Source organism: Motacilla alba, chromosome 1A (assembly GCF_015832195.1).
Source record: "Motacilla alba alba isolate MOTALB_02 chromosome 1A, Motacilla_alba_V1.0_pri, whole genome shotgun sequence".
NCBI lineage: Eukaryota > Metazoa > Chordata > Aves > Passeriformes > Motacillidae > Motacilla > Motacilla alba.
In genome coordinates, this window is record NC_052031.1 from 52,107,355 (window position 1) to 52,129,102 (window position 21,748).

Genomic DNA, 21,748 nt, shown 5'->3' on the forward strand with positions numbered 1-21,748 from the left:
ATGTGGACATTCTTCAGAGGTTTAGATGAGCTGCAGTAGGCCCTTAATGAACTCTGCATTTACTTAATTAATTGGTGCTTGAAGGCACAATTTTCCTTTCATCTTCTACACTACTATCATTTTACCAGTATAATTTGCTTCCAATTTATATTATCATGTGAAAGACAGAATCATACCCTGAAAGTCTACAGCAATAAGCAGCACATTAGAGCAAAAGCCTCTTCATCTTGAAATGAAAAAAAAAAAAAATCATAATTACAGGGAAACTCAAACACAGGCACTGCTGACATTACGAGTTCCTAAAAAGTTCCCTAGCTTAGTCTGGTTCAGAGCTTGCAAACACGGCATGCCTGGTCTTGCCTGTTGACTAAAACCAAGCTGTCCTCTCAGGTTTACCAGCTCTTCCAAACTCCCAGAGAGTAGCTGGTGGAAGTTTCATTTAATTCCAAGACCTCCGGACAAGACCAAATAGGCTCCTTCCTTCAGTGATGCACATTTGGTTGGGGTACCTAAGAGCACCACATGGTACTGGAGCTGTGAGGAAACAGAAGTTGACCTTAGACAACATTGTTACATCATAAAACTAAGTTTCCATCTTAGTAGTTCCAATATCCAAGGCAGGGCAAGGTGACTCAATGAGTGCTCCTATTAAACATGCTTGGCCCCACCCACCCCAGCTGGGATTGCACTTGAGTACAGAGATCCATTTCATCAGATGCAACTCAGTTGCCATATCCAAGAAGGTCTAAAAGTGGAGGACTAACTGTATTAGTGTCTCGGAAAAAGTGAAGTCCACTGATGGAGCTGAGAATTAATTTGTCACCTTGTGTCACTTCTATGATCAAACAATCAAATCTGCTCATCCTGAAAAACAGACATTAATAAGGCAGGTCCTTCCCAAACCCAGAAGAAAAACACTAGTACTGTGCATGGCTGTACTTAACTATGTTCCCACCACCCCACCTCTTTCCAGAAAGATCAGAGGAGCAATTGACAGGTGGAGAGTTCTAAAGAACACGTGGGGAATCAGTGAAAATAAGGAAAAACATGTCTGCATAAAGCAGGAGCTCCAAGGCTTACAGTTGGAACATCTGGCTCTCTGCTGGCTTAGAGACCTTGCTGGAGACACTTCCTGCAGGAAATCTGGAGTAAGCATATGCAATAATAAAAAGAAATAACATTCTGCACTATGTCTTCTAAACAGTAATTTTCACCACTTTTATTTTTCAATAGATACATTTGGTGAAGTGACTAACTCCAGATCCCACTACTCTTATAAGGACTAAAATTGCAAATAACCACACACAAAAAAGAAAATAATAAAAATAATAATAATAATTTAAAAAACAGAAACAAACAAAAAAATCCCAAAACACTAAAGAAATAACTTCTATTTCCACTTCTACTAAATAAGAGAATTCAGCTGTGAGTGGCCATCATTCTGTCAGGAGACGTGACCAGTCACAAGGAACACCCTCTTTCAACAAAGTTATTACCATGGGCATTAGAATTCCATAGAAGTTAAACAAATCTCCTCAATTTCTTCCCACGTAAAATGAGATCTACAGTACTTTTTTTTATTCTTTTTTGAAGCTTTATGGGATGCTTCTCAGATTTCCTGCTTCTAAAATGCCTCCAAGGGAAGTCCAGTCTAAAAATAAAATCACATCATTACTTCCTTGACAAAAGTCTGATTCTGAAGTGGATACACTTTTACAACCATTGCCACAACATGTAACCAAAAAAATTCGTTTTATATTCATTTTAACTCTAAAGATTGGTATAATTAATTTGAGATAGGTTATGGTAACTTTTTAATCAGTCTGGCAGACCTTACCTGTCTGCCTTAGAGGCTAAGACAGGACATTTGATATCACTACAACAAAATAAAGAAAGCATGTTCAAAATCTCATGTTCTGCACATCTCTTTTAGGTTATTAGTGAGAAGGTGGAATGATTAACTCAGGGAAACCAGTGAAAGGGCAAGTTTTCAGTCAGGTGCTTAGACTTCAGCCAAACAAATTCACCAGTTTCCTCCTTCTCTGCTGTTTTCTTCTTGCTCTCTCTCACGTTCTCAGTTCAAAGGATGGGAGCCACGGCAGGTGTCGTGAGCTCAGTGCTATGGGTATTAGGAGGATGGAATAAAGAATGGCTTCCACAGCACCAAGGGACTCTTAAGAACTTACCTTCACCTCCCCAGAGCTTGCCACCTCCAAGTCACCAAGAGTGAGGTTACTTAAAACAGAGAAGAGCACTATCCACTGGCATTCTTGTTGATACAGGTATTTCTTCCCCCAGCACAAAGGAATGTTATTTTGAGCTCTTTTGAACTTAGGTAAGAGACATCTAATAGTGCCATAGCTCTTCTCAGAAGTATATGCACAAGATAGAAGTAAGATAGCTGTGGAGTGAATAAAGTACTTTATCACTTGCAGACTGGTTTGTCAAAACGCAGTCTGCAATTTCATATATTTTCTCCCTTTTTTCTTTTTTTGGAAAGGATATGTGGGGCAGAGGGGGCCAAACTAGAGGCATTTTCCAAACCTGTGAATTCAACATTCTGCAGCCAAGCCCAAAAATTCCTGCTGTTCATGCAAAAAAAAGGACAAACAAGTCCCTTTCATGTCAGCTATGTCCAGCTGGAAATGTCACAGCTTTGTCACAAAAGAACAAAGCATGCCTGGTGTCTGTTCTCTCAAAAGGTCTCTTAATTCAAACAAAAGAAAAATGTTCACATCTGGAAGGGGTCATAGGCAGAGGGCGGGAGTGGAGGAAGCAAAGTTCAGATGGCAAATCATAGCAGTCGCAGTTTGTCCAGTTACAGTACTGCCTCTTCTGGCACTTACTGATCCCGTTAAAGAAAGAAAGCCAAGAGTTAAAATAGCAATTTTATTATTGTTTGACCCCCTAGGGCCAGATAAGACACACCTCTTCACTTTTGCTCTATTCATCATGATGGAACAGTCAGGCTGAGTGAAATGATCCCTTGTGACCAATAGTACCTCTAGCAATAGTACCTCTTTTTTCTCCATTCCCTCCTTTTTTAAATTAAAAATGTATATATACTTTGTTATTTATGAAGTTCAAGATTCCTTCAAAGACTACAACCTTCACTTTCAAACGATGTACATATTGAGATCATGCCCTTTCCAATGGGTTTATCTGACCATCTGTTTCTGTAAAGATTAAAACCTTCTAGTGACTGCAGGGTTGGGAGGCTGTATCAGAACTGAGCCACTGGAAAATGAAAAATTAAATGCCCGGTGAGATCAAATTAGAGGAGAAGAGAATAAACTTGAGAGTAGGACTTCACTGGTTAAGCAGGAAACATCAACAGTAGAAGTTTGCATTACAGTCCTCAACTAAAAGTTTCCTCCTTTTTCAAAATGCAGCACTTCTGAAGATAAAAAGCCTCTCCTAGGCTGCCACCTAGCTAGTTAATTTCTTACATTGTTTTAGGAGCTATTTTAAAAGCCTCTTTTGCTCCAGCCCTCACTGCAATGACTCCTCCCTTTAGAGCTGGTATTTTGTCAAAAGTTTTAAGAGCGATAAAAACTTGCTGCCAAGTCCCTTTCTTCCCCACAATGTGTTTTATAACCCAGTGTGTAGTTTAGTCTGTCTAAACACTGCACAAGTACACTGCCATCAGTTTCCATGGAGATGATTAACTCCTCCAAAGCCAGAAAGCTTTAGTGTGCTTTTTGTCCTTTCCACGTATGAAGAACATGACAGCATTTACTAAAATCAGCCTACAGAAATATCACATTTTCCAGACAGTCTTAGCAAACGTAAGGATTTACTTTTGCTTCAACCCATCAGAGGCCTGCAGTCTTAACCAAACTTGCATTCAAGGCATTTACTGGAACGGGTTGCTCTTTCCCCTCAAGCTGCTCTTCCTTTGCATTGCCGTGATGTCTGTAGGCATGACAGCCCCAGACACATCAACTTTTTGAACTATTTTGTCTCAGAGCAAAGCCAATGCTTGAGATACAATGAAGAGCCCAGAAGAGAGAAAGGAAAGATGAAGGGAAGACCTTGAACTCAACCAGAAATCAGAGTAGAAAGCAGAAAAACTTTGTGCCCTTAAGTTTAGGAGCACCATTATATGAAACTTCAGTTTACTCCTAATCACTTATCCATCTAGTAAAAATATTCTGTCAGTGTGTATTTATTACAAAAATGGTATTTAATACCATTTTTTGAACTGAATCTACCTCTCATCTATTACAGCATGACCTAACCAGAGCAAGAAAGCAGTCCTTCTCCCAAAATGCAGCTAATCAAGGCCACGTGCTGCTATCAGCTTTTGCTGTGGAAAACCTGTTTCCCAGTCTCACTTTCACAGAAAGGACAATCTCCCTGGTAGATGCCACTTAGGTGGCACACTTGTTGATCCAAACTATGAAAATGGTAACAGAAGTTTGAGTAATTTAGCTTCCTGGAAGAATTTCCCAGTATAAAACTATTTTATGAATGTTTTCCAGGCTATTGTCACTGAAACAAACTGTAACCTTCCCACCACTTTTAACATGGAATGGGTTTTTTGGCATTCAGGAGCAGATACACTATATAAACTAAACATGAATAACAAGGTACAACTGCAGTTTCTGTAGAAGAACTGAAGGCAAGAGATATTTTGTCACTAACCTTGGCTAACTTGAAAAGGCTACTGGCAGCATTCTTATCAATGAGTGTTCTACTGCAGTGAGAATTACTTTCTATTTGACTTCCACAGGAGTTGCCAGGAGGATTTCTTTGCAGACCCTACTCTGAAACAGTACCATGTGGGTACCAGCAGTGCAAAGTCCCTAGCCCCTTTTATGCTGTGCTACTGAGACAACCTACAGAGAAGGCAGGAGACTTCTCAGACTTGAGCCATCCTCCCAGCACTGCTGAAGTGACAGCCTGTATTTACCATTACATGAACATGTGTCCAGTAGTAGATCAAAGGACACCATTAATTGATTTCATACACTTTGCCACGGAAGAGCTAACAAGCAACAACCATATTTTGTTACCCACCCTTTGCCACAAGCACGCCAACAAACTTGGGAACAGTCTCTATTACCTCCTCTTCAGAGATTTTTTGTGCTGTCCTTGTGCCCTACCTAAAGTTAGTGTAACAAAGAACCCTAGGGATGCTGAAACCCATAGTGGAAAATATCAGTCAGGATCCAAGGAAATCGTTTCAACTTTCCCAAAAGCATGCAGGTATACATACCTACCACAGCTGCAAAGACCATAGCACAGCATGCACAAAGCCTGGAGACACTTGGTACCTGCTTTTCTACCTGCCCTTCCCAGCGTTACAAGCACAGTACCGAACGACCGGGAGAGCCGCACCTCCAACCACCAGCCGCCACAGGCGGCTTCGTAGCTTGGGAGAACCCATCCTAATCCTGCCTCCTACTTCTTGTCACCAAGTTGAGGAGGAAGTTTTGGCAGCCTACACCTTCAATTGTGTTTCTGTCCTGCTGTACAAAACATGCCACTCTAACAATGACTGATTTCTTTAAGGTACTTCTGGGAAAGGCTGCTACCGCCGTGGGACAGGGCTTGGGAGGGCTGGGCGGGGGTCCGCCACCACACGCCTCTTCTCTTACCAGCCCAGACGTCTGCGGCAGTAACGGAGCCAAACTCGCTCCTGGAAAGTCAGGTCACCGCTCTCCGGTGTGACCCGCCTGCCGCCCCTCTGCCCTCACTGCGCGGCTCGCGGGACGCGGCTACCTTGCGGTGACAGCCGCGCTGCTGCCCGCACCCCTCGGGGTCCCGGGAGCTTTCCGGCTCCCCCGAGCCCTCCTCGCCTTGGCGGCTGCGGAGCCACGGCACTTACCGATGTCGGAGTTGCAGAAAGCGTCCTGCGGATGGATGGGGACGCAAGTGCAAGCCTCCACCACCAAGTCCCGCAGGCTCCAGCTGCACAGGAACACGACGAGGAAGCTCAGCCACGCCGTCATGGTGCCCCCGAAGTGCCTCCTCACTTCTGCGGAGCGGGAGGCGGCCGATGCTGTATTCGCCCGACTTTATTCTTGCTCCCTAACAGCCCGGGCTCCGCGGCTGCCTGCCCTGTCCCTGTCTCTGGCTCGCTCGGCGGGACGGTGCGGGCGCGGAGCTGAGGGGAGCTGAAGAGAGCTGAGGTGCGGAGCGCTGCGGGCGGAGCGGGACCGGCGCGCGGAGTTATACCCGGCTCGCGCCGCTCGCGCTACGGGGGCGCCGCCGCTCGCGGCCAATGGCAGCGCCGCATTACCTCATCGGCGCGAGCGCGGGGCGGGGCCGCGCCCGCCGCGCCTTGTAGGGAATAGAGCGGGCGCGCGGCGGGCGGGGGCGCGGCCCCGGCCCCGGTCCCGGCCCCGGTCCCGCTCCCGCTCCCGCTCCGGTCGGACCCGACCCGACCCGACCCGACCCGACCCGACCCGACCCGACCCGACCCGCTCCGATCGGACCCGACCCGCTCGGTACCGCGGGGCGGGGGAAGCCTCGCTCCGTACCAGCCGTACCTCTCCCGTGCCGGCGAGTGCTCCCCCCGAGCCTGTCACATCCTCCCCCGGGCCGCCCTGCGCCGCTCCTCGGGACACCTGGAGAACGCACGCGGGGCTTGCGGTCCGCTTGGAAAGCTCTCGCTGTTTCCCCTCAGTCCATCTGGGCTGCCTGCAAACTGACTTTAAACTGTAGGCATGGCGCACCATTGAGGCTATTCCGAAGAGCTTTCAGACGGCGATCAGATACCGCACAAGTGCAGTGTGCTTCTTCTTTTCCTCTCCCAACAGGCAGTAGAAAGAGGATGGGGGGAAAGGACAAGACCTATCTGGAATGTAAACCAGGATTTTGCCCTGAATGTTTTTAATCCTGCTCGGATGCTCCTTCTCCACCACCCAGCAATTCCCCTTCTCCGGCCTTTCAGTCAGAAAGCGGTCATAACCTGCTAAAACCAAGCTGGAAAAAGCAGTGTTGTATCTACCCGGGCACCCCCAACATTTAATTTCAAAGTATATTTCATCAGAGCAGCTTTAGTGGAATTTAGAGACATGTCCTGTTTGTTTTGTTTTGCTTTATCCCTTTTGAAGCCACAAATTTCCATCAGCTGTAGAAACGTAAATGTTATAGAAGAGCTGGGACTGTAAGGAAGGAGATTGCCAGCTGCATGATACAGACAGCCTTCTTATTCTCCAAAGGGGACTGAGGGGTGATTAATCACAGTATCAAACCAGTGTATATAATGTCAGAGTACTTTCCATGGGGTTTACAAGACTTAAGCACATCTAGTTATAAATTGTGCTGGTATTAAAGGCCAAGGACCGGCTGTGCTAAATTTCTGTATAGTCAGCTAAGTCTTTAGATTTATAATTCTGCTCCATCTGGGTGAAGCACAGCCTTCCTACACCTTTTCTTTAATCATATTGTCCATAAAATTAAAATCTCCTGTCTTATGGAAGCACAGGCTTTTATTTGGAGCATTGGTAGGCAAAAGCTTCAGGATGGGTGTTGTCAGTAGGGATCAAGGTTGCAATGCCAGTAGTGGGAAACACAAGTTCCTATCCTCACTGTGACACAGACAACCTGTGTAGCAGCTTTGCCTCACTGTGCTTCAAATCCCTGTGTCATGGGATAAGAGTGTTGGGAGCTGCTCAGGAATGTGCATTAGTGAACATACTGAAAAAATCAGATGGTGCTGAGGTACTAACGGGTCCTATAAGTATGTGTGGGACAGGGTATTAAATAAATCATTCCATTTAGACACCTCACAGTCTGAACTGTTGGGCCCTAATTGCAATGCAAGAAACCCTGCACAAAATATACTTTAAGTACTTGGACTGTCTGTTCAAGGTACTACACGTGAAGCTGGATCCATCAGGTTGGGTGGATGTCATTTCAGTCTCACTAGGTGTAAACAAGGAACAACTCCACCAACCTCAGCACAGTAACACAGAAGAAGAATGAGGTGTGTCTGGCACTCTCGTTTTTCCTTTGTTGTTGAAAAAAGTTTGATACCCACCAACATCATGATACACCTGTCCTATCAACATCTCAGATCACTATCTGAGAGAAGTAGAATTCTGCCAGAACCTGACACTGGTGTAAATAAGGGAGAGTTTGGCCCACACACAACTAGATTATAATCACAGCTCATGCACCACCTCCCTTTGTTCTCTGGCCAAGTAACTCCCCTGAATATGTTTCTTCATTCCTATAATAACACCTTTCCTGTGTGTTCCGAGGACTAACATGCTAAATGCTTTGTAATAGGCTTTTAAGCTGTTGAGTGCTGTGTAAATGCTGAGAGTCTATGACACACAGATGCAGGACACATTCAGAGAAAACTGAAAAACAAACCCTTTAGTCACTTTCTCGATATCTGAAATGGGAGAGGAAGGGGCCTAGAAATTAGTGAAGTTCCACAGGGCCCTCCAAGGTATGGAAGTAGCTTGCTTATAGTGAGGCTGACCAAGCTAGTTAAAATGACACCAAGTTTGTGCTGATTGCAGAAACTGGCTCACTTTTCAGATATAATCCAGAGAAGCAATCAGGTGAAAAGGAGTGACACAGCTTGATCCAAGGGCTGGGCACATCCCTTTGGAAGGGCTGGGGTGCAGGCTGTCAGTATGGCAAGGCTTACCACTGTCTTCTATACCACTGTTTGAGAGATGATCCAGAATTTTTTTTAGTGCTTTTATTATCATTGTCTGGAGTAGTAGCACCTGTGTTTGGTCAGGGCTTAGCTGATTCACCAGCTTTTTTTACACTTAGATATTCTTTTTCAGAGAGATTCATTTCTCTACAGTAGTAGGGGTGCAGTTTTTTCAATCAGGACTGGATACTGTACAATAAGAACAATATTTATTTGCCTCTTGAAGAGTACACTTCACACAGAGAAACCAGAATGTGTTATTTTTGTAAAGTACAGATGAATCATACTCAGGAAAGTTCAGTCTGGCCAGCGGCCTGCTCAAGGCCTTTGTTAAATACTTTAATCTGCCTATACACTCATTTTATCGTCTGTAAATAGAGATATTCTATGTTATCATCTGATAATATCTATTAGATATGCAATATTAGCCTCTCTCCTTTAAGACCTACTGGCAAAGTGAACTCTGAAAAAGCCAGGCAAGGATTCTGAGTGTTTATTTATATTAAAAATATTGATAATGCTGTCAGAGTAACAGAGAAATTCAATGAAGGAACTGAAAGGATAATTATCTCTGAATTCCCCTTCTATGCCCTGTCTGTATGGGAAAAACTGCAAAGGGAAAAAATAAAATAAAAACTATCATTCCGCTTCTTTGCTCAGATAAAACTTTAAACCATATACGGCCATAAAGAAGGCAGCATTGAAAGGAGGACAAAATAGACACCTTGATCTTCATCTGAGAAAATTTGAGTTCACGTTTGGTTAATGTCACCAAATAAAGAAATCTATGTTATTCCAGTCTCCCATCAAGAACACGCTGCTGAACACAATTAAGGATCTCTCTGCCTTACCGAGCAGCCCCACAACTTCATGCTGTGATCCTGTCGGGTCCCGCAAGCCAAGCATGACTGGGCTGGGTTAATAGTTGGTGTGAAAATTCCCAGGGAAAGCCATGTCCCGCAGGTGGTGTTGACTGAGCACAGTGTCCTTCTCCCCTTCAGCCTGCAGGAATGTGGGCGGCAGTGCTAGGGGGCAGTGCACTGCAAGAGATGGTTCCGACCTCCGCGGATGGAGCCAGCTCCTCCGCAGTACCAAAAGAACCGATTCTTTGGAAAAGGAGACATATTAAGCTGGGTGTCTTATTTAAATTTCAGGAAGGAGAATTACCTTCTGCTTTCAGATACTTAGTTTATATCAGGTGCATGTTAACATCATTTTTCCTTCCACAAGACCCGCCTGGAACCGGGGACAGAGACTGAGATAGGAACTGAAGGCATGTTTCACTTGCCTTCCGATCACATTTCATTGTGAGGGATGCCGGCTGCTTCTGTAAAGAAGGGCTTCATCAAACTACAGCAACTGCTGGCAAAAAAACCACATTCCAGGAGGGTTGAGAGAAAGAGAGAGAGAGGGAGGCACAGAGAGAGAGAGAGAAAAACCCCACTATCACCAGAGAAAAATACCCTGACAAATGTCGCTTGTAGTGGTTGGTAACATTTCAGTTCCTCACCAGATCTTAGATGGCTTAAACTGAGCTTAGCATGAGTGAAATCAGGAGAATTCAACCTGCAGTTCAACAGCCCTGCCACCTCCTTAACAATGTATTAACTTTAAAAGCTTCTGAAGTAAGGGCCCTTTTCTGTTTAATTTTTTTGACAGCAAATTGACTTGATTCATGAGCGTGGAGTCTTGCCATTAGAATTCTAAACTGTCCACCTGATAAGTTGCTCAAAAGCATCCTTTTGTCCTAAAAGATTTTCTTGAAGTTGATGATCTTTATATCTTTTACAGCAGCTCAGCGCCATGTCCTCTAGGAGGTCTCATTATTTTTCTGCTTTTATGCAGCATGAGGGGAAGGGTAGGTGTTTTCAGAGCTATCTAATGTTCTTTCTACAGCACACTCCTGCCATCTTGTAGGAAAGTAGAGAATGGTCATGCATTGCATTAGAGAAAGCTTCTTATATTTCTTGATTATCTGCTTCTTTTTCAGTAAATTGTTTCTTTTCTAACACTGTCCTCTGAGAAGATGTTTTGTTTAAAATGTTTGTATTTGCTATGATTCATATGCGTGAAACAAGTTGAAAAAACTCCTATTAATTCCACTGTTGTATCAGTGAACCTTATATGCTATTTAAAATGAGAATACTCCTTCTTCAAAAATGTCTTTGATTCTATGAATACATACCAAAAAAATTCATTTGATCTCTTTCTCTGAGGTTGCAAAGGAATTACGTCACCTTCCTGTCTGCAAGCCAGACATAGGTAATACTACATCCCATTCCCAAGCTTTTCATTGCAGGTACACCATTTCATTTTCATCAGCTCTAACAGTTCTATACTGTGTTCAGTCTTCAGGGATCCTTTAGAGACTGTGCCCACTGAGAGCACCCAGCCTGGTAGCAGACTGTAGGCACCATGGATTTCCAGGAATATTACATTATAAAGGTTTGTGGAATATGAAATCACCCCTCAGTAGTGTGGGGATCCTCCAGTCAGGCTGTGATGTGGTATCAGCTGCAGAAGAGTAACCAGGAAATATCTTTTAACAGCCTTATCAAGCTGAAAATATTTCCTGCACATGACCGCGCTCTTTGGCCCAAATCCAGCAAAACACTAAGGCACATGTTCAGCTTTAAGCACACAAGATGCTCTACTGAAGTCAACAGAACCATTTACATACACAAAGTTAAATATAAGCTTAAGTGCATTTCTGGACCAGGGCCAGAGGGCTCAGTACCATGCAGGGTTCAAGCCAGGAGTCTGTGATTAGATGGTCTGACAGAATCCGGGAGGGAAGGACACAACGTGATTTGCTTGGTTCTACCTGCCTATGCCTCATTCCAAGCAACTAATGTTCTCTCATTTTTGTTTATAGTAAGTGTTTCCATTTCTCTTGTTTTGCTTTCCTGCTGCTGTAGCCATTTCCAAATTGAAATTTTGATTTTCTTTTTTAAACCCTTCTAAACTGCATCAATAGCTTTAAGTGACTGAACAAAGAGATTTCAAATAGATGAAGTGCTTCAAATGGTAATAAGAGCTGGTGTTCCCAGAGCTTTGGAGGCGGCACTAAATACAGAAGAGAGTGAGAGCAATTGAAAATCACTTTTCTGTTGTTCCTTTGTATGAACTGGTTTCTGGCTTATGCAATGCGCAGTAATTAAAATGACTGGAATGCCTCACATTTTTAAGAGAGCTTTAAGGCAGCTCTGAGGCATTGCAGCCAGCAGAGTTCATGAGCAGAGTCATGGCTGCAATCAAGGTTTGACGTTTCTATCCACGTAACTTGAAGAAGACAATATCTCTGTTTGATTGCCTTTGAGGGGAGTTTGAGGAAGAAGGGGTAGACACAGAAAAGCAGTAACATCTGCATCAGCTCCATGAGCAGCTATGGGGCAAATCTACCTTTTGATGGGATAAGAACCTAAAGATTGTCGTGATCTTCAGAGATTTCATTGCCTTCTCTCACTGTATCCTTAATGTCCTGCTCAAGTTCAAGTGTGGGACAGAAAGCCTGTCAGACTAGCATGTCTCTCACAGCTGGGTGCTCTCCCTGTGATGAGGTTACTCTGCTTGGCTGGGGTGAGGGATTATCTTGGTGCTTTTTGGTCCCCCAGCACAGTTCAGGATTTCATTTTTAACTTTTCCAATTTTTTGTTTCTACTGAAGGTGGCTGACCACTGCATCCCTGGTTTTCTCTCAACTACAGGCCTGGCTTTTCATAGTGATTATTAGCCACAGAAGAGCAGGAGAGCTGGATACAGCCTCCTTTGCGGGGAGAGCTGGCTGACCTGAGGACATGGCCTTTTTGGCTTTTGAACAGCTAGATCCTTCTTCTCTCATCTCTCTGCCTCTCACCAGCCTTCTGAAGGCATGGACTGAGCCTGCTTATTCATCTCTCAGCATAATCTTTCTCTCCTTCTCATCAGAGGGCACTGTCAGGATACAGCTGCTTCCACAACCCCACATGAGTGTAGGGAGGTAGAGAAAGATCCCAGGCAGGAGGCAGTAATCCTGTATCTCATAGACCATCCTGAGGCTATGAGAGCTGCAGCCCCTCCATGTGCCAATCCCTAGAATGTGTCACTGGTTTTAAAGCATGTTGGAACCCCTAAAATCACCGTACATGTGAAAAGCAGAAAGAGCAGCACCACGGAGCTTGCATACCTTGGTGGTTTTTTTTTGTTGTTGTTTTAAAGACCCTGGAGATAATAGTGGGCTGTCTGGTGTGAAGGAAGAGTCTTTTATTTACCAGCAGAAGAGGTGCAAGTGCAGGAAAAGTTGATGTCTTGAGTTGCTTCTCCCTGTGCAACCTTCAGAAATTTCCTGTAACAATAAGCCAGTCTCCTCATCTCCATAGTGCAGGTGTTACCAGCCTCTCACCTGAAGCTGCAAATTAAGGTATTAGTTACAAGGACAGTCTCTAATGACAAGGATAGTGTTCCAGCAGGGAATGAACTCCCAATCATGCATGCCACCACATGATATCAAAAGTGAGAAGCAGTTCCTCTGTGTGGAAATCCCAACAGAGATTGTTGCTCCAGCATAGGATTTTTCTTATAAATCCAGACTTTTCAAGGCTTTTCTTCCTGTGTTCCCAAATCTATGCTGTATTCTAAACAGTAGCTGACTGCTCACTGACATCAAGCTCTTCCCTCAGACTCACAGTCCCAGCCAGGAGAAGTTGGGGAATTTCCTATGTGAGATTTCAAGGATGGATCTCTTTCTTCTCTAGAGCAAAAGGCAGCACTTTGGTTTCCTCACTCTTTTGGAATTTTTATCCATAAATCTTGGCATTCGGTGTGAGACAAAAGATGAGGAGATGGTAGATCTTCAGTCTAAAGTGAGGACACTTATTTGTTTATTGTCCTGCTCTTCCCAAGTGAAGAGAAATGCATTCCTCAAAGGAACTTTTCAGGTCAGCAGTGTGAGTTCCACACCTAATGTATTAATGTCAGGAGTGAAAAAATCAGTGTTTGATTTAGCACAGATGTGCAAAAATAGTATTCTTTGTCCACTGAAGACAGAGATAATCCACAGCCTCTCTTCCCCTTTCCTTTAATCTGACAGCCTCTATCCCTTCGCTGTGCCTTTCTGAGGGGTGCTTCTGAAGGGTGTTTCAGTGAGAACTACCCAGAGCTGGCAGGAACCAGGAAGGTGTAGTCTGAATATACAGATTACATATCAGGAGTTGAACTCTGAAGGTACCAAAGCTTGAACATGTGCTCTGAGCAAGCAAACACTTCTCTGTAGCTTTGCTGTTTGTAGCTGTGCCACCAAATCTCGCACAGAGTGTTGGCCAGAGATCCGGCATTATCCCAAGTGCCTTGCAGTGGGATCCTGGACTGCTCCAAAGCAGTGGCTCATCTCAAGTGCTAAGAGGTTGGAGAGGTACTGAACACTTCTAGCAGAAGCAGGTGTCCAATAGCAGCCTAGCAGAGCACATTCTCTCTTCTCCCTCTCCTCTTTATCTCCCCCTGCCTCTGCCTGCCTCTCCTCTCCAAGGTAACTGCAAGAAGAGATTGAATTCTCACCACACAGGCCAAGGAGGCAGGAGGGTTCTCCCTAGACACCTAGCTGAGGTCAGTGAGGAAAGTGCTCTCAGAGTAAAAGTTATGCAATGCATGGGAGGAATCTACAATTTTAATCATGGGATAATTAATGGAAAATAATAAACAAAGGGCTGAGCAGTTTCTACCAACAGAGATATGATTATTCGGTAGACTTTTCCCAGCATCTGACAGTACAAAAGACAGTAGATAGACAAGCATTTTATGTGTTTTCATTTTGGCTGTATCTTTATTTTCCCTAGATTACAGCCCAGCATTTTTTAACCAAAATCTTGCTTCCTTTTCCCTCACTTCAAGTTCAGCAGAACCTCCACAAGACCAGTGAGGGGAATGGGAAGGCAGGGGTGGAGTTCTGCACAGTGCCAGGTGTGATAGATCTGCACCAAACCTTAGTGCAGCTAGGATAGAAGGCACTAATCTAGTCTCCTTTTCCTCGTAGGATAGGTGTGGGTGTACCTACTGAAGACATTTCAATTCTCCCTCCCAATGCTGAGATTGAATGAGGTGTTCATGGAGAAAACTTTCTCCCATTGATACTTAAATAAAGTCTCTTCTGTGCCAAAGAAACAGGATCATCAAGAAGAGCGCAGTCCACCCCATGAAAAAGAAGGAGCAAGCTAGGAAGGGAATCTTTTACTTCATTTGAAATTAACTTCCCCATCCAGAATAAAACTTCACCTTAAGCACCATATATAATGGCAACTTATCCTAGAGAGGCTAATATAGCATAATCTGTGTATGGATGTAAGCAATAGCACTCCAGAGAGCTGGCTGGAGGAAACTCATACTCACTGCTAGTGATTGCAAGAGCATTGCCTTCTGCTCCTCCAGAACCTACCTCCTTAGCTTAAACAATGTCTCCAAGTCCCCTAAGGTGTTTTCACAAGTATCACAATCATTTTTAACTTTTTTTTTTCTCCCTGAAATTGTAATCTGAAGGATTAGGTAGTCATAGCCATTTGGTTTTCTTTTGAGAAAAGGCTTTTAAAAATAGGAAGGAGAAAATAGGAGAACCTGGTGCTGACAAAATAACCCAACTTATTCCATCAGGCATTTCTGGGAAGAAGGAGGGAGGGAAGCTTTTAAAGCCATGTCTGTGGCTGCATGTAAGGGATAGTTCTCAAAGGATTCTCTTAATCAGATTCTGAAGAAGATGGGCTGTATCTTTGTAATTCACTCCATGTCTTATTCTAGGACCATATGCTCTGGTCATGTGAAGATTTATAGTCTCAAATTTACTGGCCTCAGAGAATCTGAAAGAATTATGCAAGAAATCATGTTCTGTCATAACTGAGGCCTCACACATCCGTGCTTCCTAAAGACTGTTTCTAACTCGATATATGGCCCCTCTAGGGCTTTGTAAGCCCTTCTGGGGAAGAGGGAAGGGGAGGAAAACAGGGAGCTACTGATCATTGCCAGATGTGAGAAGCATCCCTGTCTGCACGTGGGTGTGACGTCCATGTTGTCACAGAGGCCGAGCTCTGCAGAGCCCCCCTGTTTCCTGTTTCCAGTCAGAATCTTGCTGCCAGAGCAGGAATCCCATATCACTCTGTGCTGCACTTACAAAAAAGGAAAATTATGGCCAAAGGAGGGGGAAGGGGTGGGGGAAATCCTCTTAAATAGCTGTGTAGGCTATCTGGGCAGGGATATGAGCCAGGAGTCCTCAGAGGCAGTAGAATAAGTGGGAGTTTAGCAAACAACCATTTTCTTCCTTTGACTAGTGTTCCTTAGAGACCTCAGTACTCCAGTTCTCATAGCTAATTTTAGCTATTTGTGGTTGGCCTGTTCCTAATGTTCCTTCCCTATCTCTCTCACACACACACTGAACCTTGGGATAGTCTCTGTGGGTTGACAGATGACATGAAAACCTCTAATCTGCAGGTCAAATATCAAAAAATGAAGTGTGATCATGCAACTGGAAGCATAATTTGCTTTTTTTTTCCAAATAAGGGAGATATATTCATATTAGTAGTTCTTAGCATACCAAGTTTATGAGGTTTTTTAGAAGTATATGAGGGGAATGACCTATTCTTTAAAATTTTATGGTAACCACCAAAGATGTTATCATCCCATGGACACCGCCTTTCCTATGCCTTTCCTATGACTGATATGCTTTCATTATGTTTTGGCACTGGTCTTTGTTAGAAAAACCAAAACCACGTTGTCCCAAACACTGTACTGATACATAACAGGCAGGATGAGTCCCTGCCAAAGGGCATCAAGTGCATGTTAGAGAGGGTTTAAAATGAACATAGTGGCAATAAATGTGCCGTGCCAGGAGTGAAGGAGCTTGCAGCTTGTGGCATTTGTACTGCCAATACCACATTCAGGGAACTCTGAGTCTTACCTGCTTTACACTCCTGTGGTGAATTGATGTCAGTGCTTTATCTACCATGAGGTTTGCTGTACAGATTATCATGAGTCTGAAGTCCAGAGGCACTACAGGGTACAAAAGAAAGGTAAAAGGGTAGGGATGACTCCTCCTGGCTCAACCAAATTTTCCCAGAAATGTGAGCAACTAGTGGCTCTTTTTCTTCCACTAAATTTCTCCTGGATTCCCTGTCCTGATTGCCCCTTCTTTCCACATACAAATCTGTAGAGGATGCCCTGCAGGTGAGAAGTGTGTCCTCTAACTGATGGATGTGTGGGGCTGTGGACAGTAAAAGGGTATATGGGCCCTTAGATGCTGACTGCTCTGTAAGAAAATTTAGTTCAAGGCCTAGGGTCACTAACCTTATTTTCAGTTGATTGATTTCAAAAGTCTTAGAGTCAAGTGAGGAATCCTGAGAAACTGATTAGGAGGAGGAAAAGGTAGTTACTATGTCTCTCAAGGACAGAAAAGCAGTATTCCTTGAGAATCGGCCAGAGGCCAGATTTACATTATTAATTAGACAGACACCTCTGGTTTTGTGTTGGACCAGAAGCAAAAGACTGACTAGGGTATCTTGGACAAGACTGCCTGTAGCACCCTGTTCTGGCTGGCAGGAAGCAGTCAGTCTGCACATAAAACAGACTTGGTGAGCTGCTTTCCTGGGAGCTCTGCTGATTACTGAAGGTCCCTTAATTTTTAAGAAGTGTTGGCAGCTTGTTTCACTTTCAGACAGAGATATGTCCTGCCTAAACTGAAGGAATGAATGGAGGGAATCTGCCCCCGCTACACCCCATATATAGGTTGTCCTAATAGTCCCTGAACAGATGGACGTGGTCATGTGAAACTCTATCTGTTTTGGAAGAGTAGTGGGTGTGGTGCTGTGGTCATGGACAGATATATGTGTTGCCTTTCACAGAGAAGCTCACTGTCCTCCAAAGACTGAATATCAACAAAATCCTTCCTGTGGGGACTTCCAGTTCTTCCCGAGCCAGCTGTAAATTCCTTTGAGGCTAAGACTAAGAAAACTGGAATCCTGGGAGGGCTTTGGTACAGTCCCAAAACCATTTCCACTGAACTTTCCCAAAAATATTGTTTCTCTGACCCAGGAATGTGTACTCTGTAACAATGCAAAGCTGACGTCCTAGACTGCTGGAATTAACCAGTATTAGCTCATTGCATCATTGCACTTTGTCTGTCTCAGCTATTACTAAAATCATTTTCCCTCTGGGACACAGACTTGGTTCCATTTTTGTGTAGTACCTGGCACAATGGGGATGTTGGTATTTGAGTGAGGTGCTACCTCTATATAAACAAATAAAAAAAAATTTTGGGGCTCCTACTTTCTTCTTTGCTGCTTTTGAGTTGATTGTTTAAGAGTAAATTATCATAAAGCATCTGAGTGAGCAGAGCAGATCTAACAGCTGCTTCTGCCAGGAAATGCCTGAGGAGCAAGGAAAACAGAGACAGGAGTATAAATTGCTGTAGCACAGTGGAACAGAACGCATGAGCTGGTACAGGTTCGCTGGAGCAGGAGATATCAGAAAAGTAGTTATGTACACAGAGAGCTATTCCACTGCTCCCAGCAAAACTGGAACATTTGCTCTACAGCAGGTGAAGGTCCAGTTCTCCAAACAGGACAGCTGGCCATCCTGACCACTGGACCTACCAGCTGCCTCCTCACTTGCCAGACCTTCTGCTTATGCCTTCTATCCCGCACCATCTGTTTGTCCTTTTCATGGGAGAGGTCCCTTCCAGTTGTCACCCTCTGCACAAGTCAGTTGAAATATTTGCCTCCCCTACCGGGACAAGTTTCCTTCACATTTTTTATGCTTCCTTGCATGATACAATATCTTTTCTGAATGAACATTCACAGTCTTCCCGTTTTAAACACATAGGTTCTAGAGCAACATAACACCTCTTGGATCAAATGCCTTCCCTAAAAGCCTTCTTCTTGATGTTGAGGCCCCAAATGTCAAGGCTCTGTCTTCCAAGGATATAGAATGTATCCAGGCGTCCCTCCCTTGCCTGTGGTTTCTCTGTTACAGTGAAGTGTCCAGAGAGCAGACAGCCAGAACAGCCACCAGCATGCAATAAAGGGCATGTCAAGGGTGGGAAGGAAGAGTGGCTGCACCACATTGTGTTCCAGGCATGTTTAGTTGGCATGTGGTCCGTAAGGGACTGCTGGATGCTGCAGTATATTTAGGGCAGCTTCTGGGCTACTTGAGCTCACAGTGAGAGAGGTAAAAATCATGCAGCTGTACCCAACTCCTAGGGACAGTCTTCCTTCCCACTGCTTGTGAGAAAGGTCTGAGCAGAGCAGAGAGAACTCAGACCCACATCATACTACACACCAACTTCTCTGCCTCTTCCTACCTGCCAAAGTAGGAGGGTGGGAGTTCCAGTAAAGACTTTCTTCTGGAGTGGGAAAATGACAAATAAAGAATAGCCAGGTGGTTTGCTGTGCTCACACTCTTCTTTGCATCCTAAAGCAGCCCCACAGACTGACATGAATGATCTTATTAACTTGTGCTCACATGAAATACACACAAACACAGAAGTGGGGAAAGTTTTCAGGGCTGTTCCCAGCTCTTAAACAGCCCTTTGACAGGGCTAGACTGGTTGGTTTTTTTCTGCCCAGATGAGAGGCTGGTCAACACCACCCCTAAACTCACCTCCACCCCCAAACATCTGTTTTGCCAAAGGGTGGAGAAGCAGACCTCCTGACTGAGGGTGGAGCAGTTTGAAGGGGAGGAAAGCAGTGACTTCACTTCTTATTAAGTAATAGCAGAGCGGGGTGTACATCACTCTGAAAAACAAGACTTTGGGTGAGGTCAAAGGCTCTCTGCAGCATCTTATGCATGGAGCCTTCCCCTTTGTGGGAAATAAGCAGAATACACTGTTCTGAACAGTGAATTTAGAAAGTAAAAGATATTGAGGACCTCGTAATCTTATTTAAGGGGATCCAAGAAGAGCATCAAGGTGAAAGGGCTCATAATGGTGAAAGGCTTTTGGGCTAGACTTTAGGAACACTTTCCTCCAGCAAGGATAGAGAAACATAGGAATAGATAGAGTCCCTGTGAAAAAAGCAGCATGTGGCGGTCAGCTTTCATAGGGAGCAGATGGCACTGGGGTGTGTGTACAAACACTAGGGGAGTGATGGCAGGACAGACAAAGGTATAATCATAGGTTACCTGCAAGGGGACTGCTCACAGCTTCCTCTCACCCTGTGCAACTCAGCAAGTATCACAAGATCTGGATCTATCTCCCCAAATAATCTTTTCCCTGCAGCTGACTCCTTCAGGGCTGTATGAACAGCCTCAGGCCAGTCTGTTGCATTCTCTCTGCCTGATTCAATTGCCTTCTGCCAGTCCTGACTACTGCTGAAACAGTCTCTCAGGCTTGAGAGAAGTCAATGTTAGACATCATTCCAGGCTGTTCTGAGCAACACAAGAGTAAGAAGCAGTCCTGGACTCCAAAGGCTTCAAAAGTAACAAATATTTTCATGCTGCTGATACTGTTCATACTGCTCTGAAAGTGCAATCACCAGAATGGCCATCAGAACAGAAGCTGTAAAAAGCCTTCCCAAAGACTCTGTGCAATGCTTGTGGCACTTGTGGCATCAGCAGAGCATACCTCTGGCCCCATTTGCAGTGGGGACATAACCAAAGGCTTTTATTTCCTCTCCTAGGCCTCCCAGGTGAAATTTAGAATACCTTGTCAGTGTCCTAGAGACACATGGCAGTGTGGGGGCACACCTCCCTTGTTTCTCTAGCTAACACAGGGAACTGCAGTGCTGTGCATCAGCGCTGGCATGTTCTTCATTTGTTGGGCATTTATCCAGGATTTTACCTGGGCATGTTTGACCTTAGACCTGTGCTACCACCCATGTGAGTTATTTTATGTTCAGTTTTTACACACCTTTGTATACTGCAGCCACACATGGTAAGCACGTCTCAGATGCAGTCAGGAATTCAGGCTCTGCTTAGGAGAGGTGTAAAAGCTGCCAGGCTGCCAAGAGATCCGGCCCTTTATTTTTTTCCTGTATATAAACTGAAAGTCCAGTTTTGTGGTACCAACCTCCCAATGCCTCCTCATGCAAATTTTCACTAGAGACTTATCAAGTCTGCAAAGAGCTCAAACACAGACAATAAGCAGCTTTCCTCACCCTTGCCTCAAGTATATGACAAGGGAAAGATAAAAAATTGAGGAAGGAATAAATGTACTGTTTCTTCCAGTCTGACTGACAACAGCAAGAGCAGTTCAATTTCATTAATAAATAGAATTTTGTGTTCCAACTTCCAACCTGAGAAAAATTAATTAACTGAATGTTCAGAGAGTTCTACTGCCTTGCTCACAAATCATAAATGGCTTAGCAGAACAGCACTGTTTTGGAAATAAAGAAGAAAAGGACAAAGGAACATAAACAAAACAACAGGCATCCACCAGCTCCCAAAATGATACTTTCCAAAGCCCTTTCTCATTGCTTGCTGGCACAGCTGCTAGGGCAGACCATTGCTCCCCAGGTCTGGAAACATTCTACTCACATCTGACAGTTCAGGGGGACTGCCATACACCTCTGGGTAGCAAAGGCTTCCTCAAGCTGGAGCTGAGATAGGGTAGGAACCCATGACCAGTTCCTCTGGGTTGCTACTTCTTGCAGCTATTTTAACTCCTTTAGCAGCTCCTATTAAGTGGGTCCAGCTAAGCATCTCCCACCACCTGCAGTTCCTGTTAAATACTCCTGATCCTCACTGGATTCTGGCTTTTTGTTGCTCAAAGATAACTTCTTCAACAGACTTTTCTGGTCCTCTAGTTTGCTGTATTTTTGTCAGCCAAGACTGCAAACCATTTCATGAGGCTAAGGGTGTTGATCTACTATGGCACAGCTAGTCCCAGATTTTCACACTTGGTCATCCTCATTATCCTCATTTTTATGCTGATTATGTTGTTGTTTTCTTACAAATCCACCCATATGTGCTAGCATATGTTGATCAGTATTAGGCCCACCTCTAGGCTGTTTCAGCTCTTTTCTCTCCAACTGAGGCCAGTAGAGCAATTCTTTCCCTATAGCTCTCCATCCCTCTGAGCTGCCATGCTGGTCAGCCAACAAAACAGAAAGGGAAATACGGGGTCTAAGTTAGTTCCCTGTATCTTGCAGGCAGCCTGAGCCTCTCATTAGGATTC

The 21,748-nt window shown here is 44.4% G+C and overlaps 2 protein-coding genes and 1 long non-coding RNA gene across 6 annotated transcripts in view; 1 reads left to right on the forward strand and 2 right to left on the reverse strand.

Annotated features, from left to right (window-relative positions):
* The window catches only part of TIMP3 (TIMP metallopeptidase inhibitor 3), a 37,715-nt gene extending 31,506 nt beyond the window's left edge, over positions 1-6,209 (reverse strand). Inside the window, exon 1 of the mRNA XM_038155138.1 lies at positions 5,834-6,209. Coding sequence (XP_038011066.1) covers positions 5,834-5,957 — 124 coding nt within the window. The 5' untranslated portion in view covers positions 5,958-6,209. The remainder of the gene's footprint in view (positions 1-5,833) is intronic.
* The window catches only part of SYN3 (synapsin III), a 245,530-nt gene that overhangs the window by 148,555 nt on the left and 75,227 nt on the right, over positions 1-21,748 (forward strand). The gene's annotated exons all lie outside the window — the stretch shown is intronic.
* The window catches only part of LOC119708584, a 52,901-nt gene continuing 37,561 nt past the window's right edge, over positions 6,409-21,748 (reverse strand). Inside the window, exons 2-3 of the long non-coding RNA XR_005259123.1 lie at positions 16,541-16,632; positions 6,409-6,805 (exon numbers count right to left, since the gene is read on the reverse strand). This is a non-coding gene — a long non-coding RNA (uncharacterized LOC119708584). The remainder of the gene's footprint in view (positions 6,806-16,540; positions 16,633-21,748) is intronic.